At 40.5% G+C, this 9,451-nt stretch overlaps 1 protein-coding gene across 1 annotated transcript in view; it reads left to right on the forward strand.

Annotated features, from left to right (window-relative positions):
• KRT80 (keratin 80) overlaps positions 1–9,160 on the forward strand; it is a 37,218-nt gene extending 28,058 nt beyond the window's left edge. The window contains exons 4-7 of the mRNA XM_032211443.1: positions 737–832; positions 6,183–6,350; positions 7,282–7,407; positions 8,936–9,160. Coding sequence (XP_032067334.1) covers positions 737–832; positions 6,183–6,350; positions 7,282–7,407; positions 8,936–9,160 — 615 coding nt within the window. The remainder of the gene's footprint in view (positions 1–736; positions 833–6,182; positions 6,351–7,281; positions 7,408–8,935) is intronic.
• Positions 9,161–9,451: the final 291 nt, after the last annotated feature.

Consider the following 9,451-nt stretch of genomic DNA (forward strand, 5'->3'; position numbering starts at 1 on the left):
GTTTAATAAAAGGGGTTTTTGTTTAATAAAAGGGCTTTTTGGGGAAGCCTAGGTCAGAACATCAGAATAATAATAATAATAAATCCAGTCCACAACCTCTAACCTCTCAGACATCAGTATAAGTGGTGACTTATGACAGTTGTTTAGTGATGGTTTGAAGTTCCAACAGCCCCCCCCCCCAGTCATGTGATTGCATTTTTGCCAATCAGCAAATGGGCTGCATATATGACTAATTGCAGTGTCCCATGGTCACATGACTGCAATTTATGGTATTTAACTTCAAATTTCTAACAAAAAATGCTGGATTTGTTTAACAACTGCATATTTGTTTATCAACTGCGGCAAAAATTTGTAAAATTGGGTTGGTCTTGTGATGACCCCTCTTACGACTTACGATCAGAATTCCATGCTCAGTTATATCTAAGTCACCTGAATGTCAATTATAGAAAAAGAAGACTTGGGTCATTTATATTATTTTTTTTGTTTCGAAATTGTATAATTGCTGGATTCATGTCACCAACGGGGAAAATTTTGGGAAGATATTTCAGGGAAATTGGCAGAGATTTTTCCGAATTAAAATCAAAAGTTCTGACCAAATGCTATTTTCAAAGGGCAGTGGCAGAATGCTAATCCTGCAAAGAACAATCTCTCCTTCCTTTGCTTGGGACTGAAATTTGTGTCAAAAGTTCCAATTAAAGTGAAAAGTCTCAAACTCTTTTTCTCTGTTAATCCACAGGACCTGGACAATGGCTTTCTCCACAAAACAGAATTGGAAACAAAACTGAGTGGACTTCATGCTTGGGTGGAGTTAATGAGTACCATCCATGAGCAGGTAGGAAAGAGGGGGGAGGGAGGAGAAGAGAGTGAGGGATGGGGAGGGAGGGAGAGGGAGAAGGAGGGGGAGAGAGGGAGGGGGAGAGGGAGGAGACAGAAAGAGGGGGAGAGAGGAGGGAGAGGGTGGGAGAGGAAGAAGGGGGAAGAGGGAGAGGGAGGGAGAGGGAGGGAGGGAGAGGGGAGAGAGAGGGGAAACCGAGAGAGAGGGAGGGAGGGAGAGGGGAGAGAGAGGGGAGACCGAGAGAGAAGGAGGGAGGGACAGATAGAGAGAGGGAGGGAGAGGAAGAAGGGGGAAGAGGGAGAAGGAGAAGGAGGGAGAGGGAGGGAGGGAGAGGGGAGAGAGAGGGGAGACCGAGAGAGAGGGAGGGAGGAACAGACAGAGAGAGGGAGGGAGAGGAAGAAGGAGGAAGGGGGAGAAGGAGAGAGGAGGAGGGAGGAAGGGGAGAGAGAGAGAGAGAGAAAGAGAGAGAGAGGGAGGGAGGGAGGGAGGGAGAGAGAGAGAGAGAGAGAGAGAGAGAGAGAGAAGGAATGTCCTGCAGTGGTGTTAGTTTATAATAAATATCCAACATCTACGTTTAATAACAGCTAGTATGATCATCATTTAAAGACTACTACTGCTTATTTGAATTTTGGAAGTGCCCCAAAGAAAAGGACATTTACTTCATGAAGGCCAAATATATGTTTGCACATGGATGATGCTTGTATTACTAGATGCAAGGAACATCAGGCTTAAAAATAGGTGGAACTGACCTATCTTGGGAAATTAAACAGCAGATCTACTCTCCCCCCGCCCCCACACCAATTTTATCTCCTCCCTTTCTTGTACTGTCACAAGCAGCTTACCATAAATATTTGAACCAAATTTGAAGCTTGGAAAGATGGCTGAAATAATAAGGAGGCAAAGTATAAAGTGACCATTATACAGATTTTCAGAGATGGACTTGAAAACTTTCATATCTGCATAATGCTCCTCAGGCTTTGTGCCTTGGAGCATGTGCAAAGTGAATCAACTCCCACTCTTTTATTATGTTTACATTGGACTGCTGTCCTCCTTTCTGCTAATCATTAGCTTCATCGCATGCCAGATCAATTGTAACCTGCAATATCTTGTACACGTATCTTAACTTAATTCTAGGTTACGTGAAGCAGTTATGGTGGCACCCAAGAAGCAGACGCAGTAATCTGTGTCAATCAGGGGCATTCCTGAGTGCACCTAGTGTGCAATTACGTACATCTGTTACTCATCCTAATTATTTTCACCTGGTTCAATAAAGAAACCCCTGCTACTCGCTCAGCCTCTTCACTGATCTAGATACATATACATAATCAGACTGGCATTCATCTTTCTCATAGCCTTGAGCATATGCTTCATAAAACAAGCCGTTATGAAATCCCCCATTTTTACAGCCTTCTTATCTCTGTCAAGAATAGCTCACCTGCCCTGCCTTGGCCTCTGAGCTCATTTCCATTCACTTAAGCTTTATTGTATTAAATACAATAAAGGGAAAGAGGTGGAGGCATGCTGGTTGATTGCTTGTCTAAGAAGTACATGTGGGCTGCCTTCTATACTTGTTTCTAACCCTTCTTTTTTTCCATTTTATGTCGCATTAAAGGGTTTCCTTATTCTTATCCAATTCAATTGCTAGAATGAAAAGCACTACTGGCAGAGGTAATTTGCTGTCCTTTCTCAATGTATCCAGTTCTTTGTCCCAAAGGTGCTTTTTCAAGAGGCAACTGGACTTTCTGTTTTTTCTTTGAGGACATTTTGCTTCTCATCCAATAAGCTTCTTCAAGCTTAAAATACTATTTCAAAACTCTTCTCTAGTCCTGACAAAGTGGACAAGGAATCCCATGGAAAATTTCTTAATTTTGCAAATCATGTATTAATCCTGAAAACTTTACCAATCTCTGCCTCAACATCACAGGAAATTAAACAGGGACTTATCGATATTTTCTCTGATATCCTCTCAATATTTTTTTGGATGCACTCTAAATTCTTTTTCTCTTAGTTCCAGTAAAGCCAAATTGTCCAAATCTTTCTCCATCTCTCTATTTATAACTTTTATTTTACTTTCCAAATCTTCCACCTTGTCATTAATTTATTTTAGATCTCCAGTTAATTGTCATACAGATTCTTCAATCTTCTTAACTTCCTCTTTCATATCCACTTTCATTCCTGCAAATCCTTCTCCCGTTTCCTTTTTTAAAAACATCCAAACAATTGGCATCCATCCATTGCAGTTATCTTCTTGCCTCAAACATTTTCTGTAAGAAATCTGCAAAAATGTATGGCTGTAGCAGTGGTGGGTTCCGGATCCTGTTCCAACCAGTATGGTTGGAACAGGCCCGGCGTCGCCCACATAGATGCGCCCAGCACATGCGCACGCATTTTATCTGCCAGTGACGCCTCCACAAGCCTCCGCGATGCTCCAGCTGCTCGGCGGAGTGTTGCACAGGCATTGTACGCACCATACACGTACGCGGAAGTGTTGAAGGCTTTAAAGGACAGGTAAGGAGCTCGGGCAGGCAGGTGGGCCTTCTGGAGCACTGTACCGGAACGGTATCCAGTCCTCCGGGCAGGCTCCGGCACGCCCATATGAGGGCGTACCTCCTGTAACCCACCACTGGGCTGTAGTGAACCTCTCCTTCATTCTCCAAATTTGCTTCTTTTCTTGTACTTGCTATATGAGAAAGTGAAAGTATGTGAATTACTAGAGTGAAGGCAAAAGATAAGCTTTTCCTTTTTTTCTGCATGGCTTTTCTCTGTTTAGCCATTTAGTCCCAATTAACTCTCTGTTGTTACATTACCCAGTCTGGCTCATACTATCCTGTTTGTTTTGTAAAATCCAACAATCTACTTTCCTTAAAAATAAGCAATCAGCATTCCCACTAAGGTCCTTTTAATTAATGTTACTGTTTTCAAAGGCATTTTGAAATGCCTTTGAAAAAAAATTCTTCTGTTTTCTGAAATTACTATCCTCTTTATCCATTTAAAACTTTCTTGAATTAAAATCTTACTAAGCTTTTTACTTTTAAATTAAATCCTTTAAGATAATATTGTTTTCTTAATTCCAAACAGAATGCAACTCACTTGAGTGTCTTAGTTCTTTTCTGCCATTTGGAATATTTCCTTTAGGTTGTAAATTAATTATATCCAGAGAGTTTAAGAAAGTGAGGTTTCTTGCCAGTTATACATCCATAAAGGCTGCATCGTAGTTCTGGGCAGATTGATATCCTCTTAACTCCCAAGCTGCTCAACTAATGGATGAGCACAAGAAACTTAATTCTTGTAGTCTCCCTGTGAGGAGCAGCTATCCAGAGTCAAAATGGGCAATCCCCTGATCATTCTTTCCTTCTGGAGATTCTCATCACCCAGAACCCATTTGCTGGCTGCAATTTGGTACGATGGCACTTGTGGTACTGATCTTGGTCCGGGTTGCAGGGAAAACCTAATCTACCATAGGATCTCACCCAGAGGTCAATCAACTTCCATTGCTGGCATGTATTTCTGTTGCATGCATCTAAAATGGATGCAGCTGGATTGATGAATTAGTCTTGATAGATAAAATGCAACAGGTAATGTGTCTTGTGGGCCTTATGACTTACTGCTTTGGGCTTAATTAATAAACAAAAGCAATTTCAATCTATCAGGAAAAGGAAAGAAATTTTGGGATAGACATCTTAGATTTTTAGTTGTAGGAATGAAGTACTTGAGTGCCTGAGTACAGATAGCCCTCACTTAGTGACCACAACCTGGACCTTAAGTGAAGTTGTCATTAAGTAAAACTGTGATTATGCTTATGAACTTTAAGCATTTTCTCCTCTCCTTTATCATATGAGATGATTGAGTCATGTAACCAATAGCTCTTGCAACAGCAAATCACCCAGCAAGCATTTTGCTGATTCCTTTTAGTAAACAACATTAGGCAATAAATACCCTAGTTGCTGACAAGCCACTTTTCCAGCTCCAATCATCATAAACCAGATTCTAACACACGTCCTCATGAACCTACCCTGCCTCTGCCTTGACATCATCCCTCAGCTACTTCCCAAAGTTGACAATCTTAATTGCTTCAAAGGCAATAAACCCTGTGGCCAGAATGCTGTTGTCAAATGATAAACAGTGCCTTCCATTCCTAGTTTTGGCCATTCCAAGCAGGCTGAGAATCACTACAAAAAAGTTATAACGTTGCTGCTTTGTTTTGCTTTTCCCTGAGATCAGGAGTGTAAACCCTGTGGACCTTTGCGATCATAAATAATTTTGACTGGAGGCAAGTAAAAACTCAAGAAAGTAGGACATTAGGACTAGCCAAACATTCAAAGGGTTCTGATTTCAGAACTCTCATGCAGGGTCTTGCCTGCCTGTTCGTGATACAAGGATGTGTCTGTGTGGTTTAATCACTGCGACATTTCCTGTGAAAGCTTCTATGCTGGAAAATCTGCCTTCTTTGGAAGTGACCTTGAAGCCTCTTTCCCCTTTATCGTGATAACATCAGCCACTCTGAATATCCGCCAGAGATAAGAGAGTTGCTTTATTCTGTTTTTAAAAAAAAGATAACACGGAAGGAAGGCAAGGGAAGAAGATACATTTGCATTTCTTTTTATAGTTTTTGCATTGTATACCAGTCTTGGGTCATAAATAAATTTTGAATGATGTTCTATTTGTTCTAAGAATGGTTGATAAGATAACTTGGGGGATGACTGCAGTTTCCAAGCATTGCTGTCATATATGTGTCAGTTTTGTGGTATTATAATTCATGTCACAGGAGTAGAGTGGCTTCAAAGTTATAGAACCTGCTTCAAATTGTTCTCCACCTTTTTTTCCAACTTAGGACTTTAAACTCCTTACCACAATGGCCAATTCCATGTCACTTTTCAATTCCCATTCCTTTCTTTCGGGAAAGTTGTTTTCAGGGCTCACTCTGGAGAAGTTTTTCGTTTTCAAAAAATAAATAAATAAAACAATCTAGCAGTAATCTTTTAAAATTGTGTTAAATCTGATCTTTATTCGCTTGCTTGCTTTTCTTATGCTGCTGTAGGAATATGAGCTGGAAATCTACTCTTCCTGAGCTTTCTTCCTTAACCAGAAAATAATTTCTTTGTAGATCTCCATTATAGAATTTCACACCTGCCTTTTGGGTAATAATACTGACCTACCATATCTACCATCATATATTACTAATGATAATGTATGAGGCACACTAAACACAAAAAAATGGATGCATAATATTAATTAACAGTATATCCAATTCATAGCTGAGCTTCCAGTGCTGAGTTGCCAGATTTAACCACTGTAAATTTAATGTATGATTTGCATATTAATCTCAGCCCATGTCCTTTTGATCTAGGAGCTTGAGGAAGTCATGTCCCAGGTCAAAGATGTTTCAGTTGTGCTGGGGATTGACAACAACAGATACATTCCTGACCCCCAACAAATTGTGGAGGATGTGAGAGCTCAGTATGAAGATCTGGCTATGAAAAGCTGGGAAGAATTGGAGGCGCTTACCCGACTCAAGGTATACATTCACGTACCATTTAAAATTGTCCTAAGTGCTTCTTCTGAACCTTAATTGTAATGAATACCATGGCAAAAGGAGAATAATTTACAGATCCTTGGTTTTGCCACAGCTCTTCATGCCTAACTGAACTTAAAACCATGGCACAAAGAAATAGAAAATGGAGGTCGACAGAAAATATGATAATGAGCTTCAACTACATCAAGAAAGAAATAAAATCTGGTGTAAAAAAATATCTGGATCAAATATAGTGATGAGGCAAAAAATGGGAACAGAGAAGAAAATAAGAGAATTCATATGAATGCTAACAAGAAAGCAGAAAATAGATTAATATTCAGATATAAAGCATTTCAATATACTGTTTTAGTCACAAATCTAATGTTACTGTATATCAGTGGTGGGTTCCGGATCCCATTCCAAGTGGTACAGTTGGAATGGGCCTGGTGTTGCCCACATGGACGTGCAAGGTGCGCGCACACACATGCGCAGTCCGTGCATGCGTTGTACCTGCCAGCGATGCCTTCGCAAGCCTCCATGATGTTCCAGCTGCTCGGCGGAGCATCACGCAGGTGCTGTACATGCTATGCATGTGCACAGAAGTGCCAAAGGCTTAAAGGACAGGTAAGGAGCTCAGGCAGGCGGATGGGCCCTCCGGAGCACCATACCGGAACGGTACCCGGTGCTCCGGGCAGGCTCCGATACACCTATACTGCCTGCAACCCACCACTGCTGTATATGGTCTGGGCATGTTGAGTCTAGAGCTCCAGATGTTTGAGGCAGAGAGATTTTGACTTTAGTGAATATGGCCCTTAAGGATAACAAAGTAATAGTTGTGGGGAGGGGTGTCTTTATATTCCATGCTGTGGGTGTTGCAAGAGGGTGGGGCAGGAAGCCTTACTGTGTGTAATATTCTTTTAATTCTCGCCTTCAGCTGAATGAAAGGGAAGTGTTATGTGCTAAGTATGGGGACCATCTCCTTAATGATCGGAGGTTGATTGCTGAATTAAATATACAGATCCAAAAACTGAGGTCTTGCATTGTCTCTCTGAAAAGCCAGGTAAGAACGTGACTGGTAGAATATTGCAAAATCATAATCCTCCCCAAATACATAGAAATGTGCAAATGCATTATACAAATGAAATCTATGCTCTTGGCAATAGTCTAAGGCCAGGATGGCGAACCTATGCCACACGTGCCAGAAGTGGCATGCAGAGCCCTCTTTGTGGGCACACATGCCACCACTCCACCTCACCAAACTGGTCATCGGGTTTCCAGCGCTCCAATACATGCGCCTTCCAGTTTGGGTACTGTGTACCTAAAAGGTTTGCCACTACTGGTCTGGGGTATGAAAAAAAAAAGACCTAAAATAAAATAAAACATGACCAAAATCCTATAATGTTATACATTATATGAGGTTCTGGTTATTTTATCTCATTTTAAGTTTTCAACACGAAAGTGTTTGTGATCACATGAGAATATATTTGTTGTTGTTGTTTTACTTCCTTCAAGTCAATGTTGACTCCTGGCCTGGCTCAGTCCCTGTAATTTTCTGGGCAAGATTTTGGAAGTGACTTGCCCTTGCTTTCTTCCTAGGGGTGAGAGTGAGTGGATGGCCCGAAATCACCCAGCTGGCTTTGTGCCTAAGGCAGGATTGAAACTAAGAGTCTCCTGACTTCTAGTCTGAAGTCTTGACCACTAGATCAAACTGGCTCTCAGAAGAGTGTCTGTGTGTACGCTCACATGCGTATAAGTATAGGTATATCTGAGAGAGATGGGTGGTTCAGAAATATGAAATATAAATAAATAGGTATAGGAATAGGTATAAATATGTTTAATTTGGGTTTGTGTGGATCTCATTATGCATGTTGAGAGTGCCATGATATAGTTAAGTACCTTGTTGTTGTCTTAGTAAATTTACTTCTCCGTCAGTGAGTCGCCACATATTATAACTATCAGCTTCCATCATCCCCAGCCAGATGTGCTGGAACTGAAGAGAAATGTGGCCCAAAACATTTGGCAGAAACCAGGCTGGGAGAGATGGTCTGCAGGAATGTCTGCACTTATGACAGAAGTTTTGAATATTAATATCTCAAAGAACAAAGGAGAGAAAAATTACTAATGGAGAATTTAAGTCCAGGAAGCTCATCTGACCATATTTGCCCACTCAGCTTTGTTTATTTACTTGGTGTGGTTGATGTAGTATCTGATTAAGAAATATAATTACATATGTTTTTCCTTTTCCTGTGTGGCTTAGAGGTATTCAAATATGATGGTTATCCAAGCTAATCGCAACAACCAAACTGTTCCTGTATATTAAAGTTTATGGGGTAATAAAGGAAAATTGCAAGTGGTAAAGGAAAATGAGCTGGTGAAGATACACGAGCAGACATTTCTCTATGATTGTCTGTGTGCTTGGAGACTTGCCATAATTTGCATCTACTATTGAAAAGTATTGACATGCAGACATTTTTGTCTCCTTCCCAGTTCAACTTTGTATTTATTTCAAATGGGAAGATGGAGGTGAAATAGGGGGCTTGAGAAATCACCAAGCGGTTTTCCTTACTTGTGATGTTCTGTCTACCCAGTGTCTACATTTAGAAGATAACATCAAAGATGTTGGTCTACAAGGAGAAACGGCCCTCCACGATGCCAAAGCAAAACTTGCAAAATTGGAAGATGCCCTTTATAATGCCAGGCAAGACTTGGCTCAGCTGGTTAAGGAGTACCAAGAGCTGATGAATACCAAGCTGGCTTTGGACATTGAGATTCTCACTTACAGGAAACTAGTAGAAGGAGAAGAAATCAGGTAAGATTGTTTATTTGAAGCTTCTGGATATATAGCCTGAAAAGAAAGTAGAACTTAGGTTAATTTGCCTCCAAAATATCTGTTCAAGAGAGATATTGAACTTCCTTCAGAAATTATTTCATTTCCAAACATCTGATGCCTACAGCAAGTCATACCGGGAAAGTTTTTTTCAACATCAAAATAAAATTTAAAAAATCAGGAAATGTTGTGCTGCATGAATGTCAAAATCTAAAGGAAAAACTATTCAGAATATAACTTTGCATTTCAAACATCAAATTCAGATTTTGAATAGGAA

This window comes from Thamnophis elegans, chromosome 2 (assembly GCF_009769535.1).
Source record: "Thamnophis elegans isolate rThaEle1 chromosome 2, rThaEle1.pri, whole genome shotgun sequence".
Classification (NCBI taxonomy): domain Eukaryota; kingdom Metazoa; phylum Chordata; class Lepidosauria; order Squamata; family Colubridae; genus Thamnophis; species Thamnophis elegans.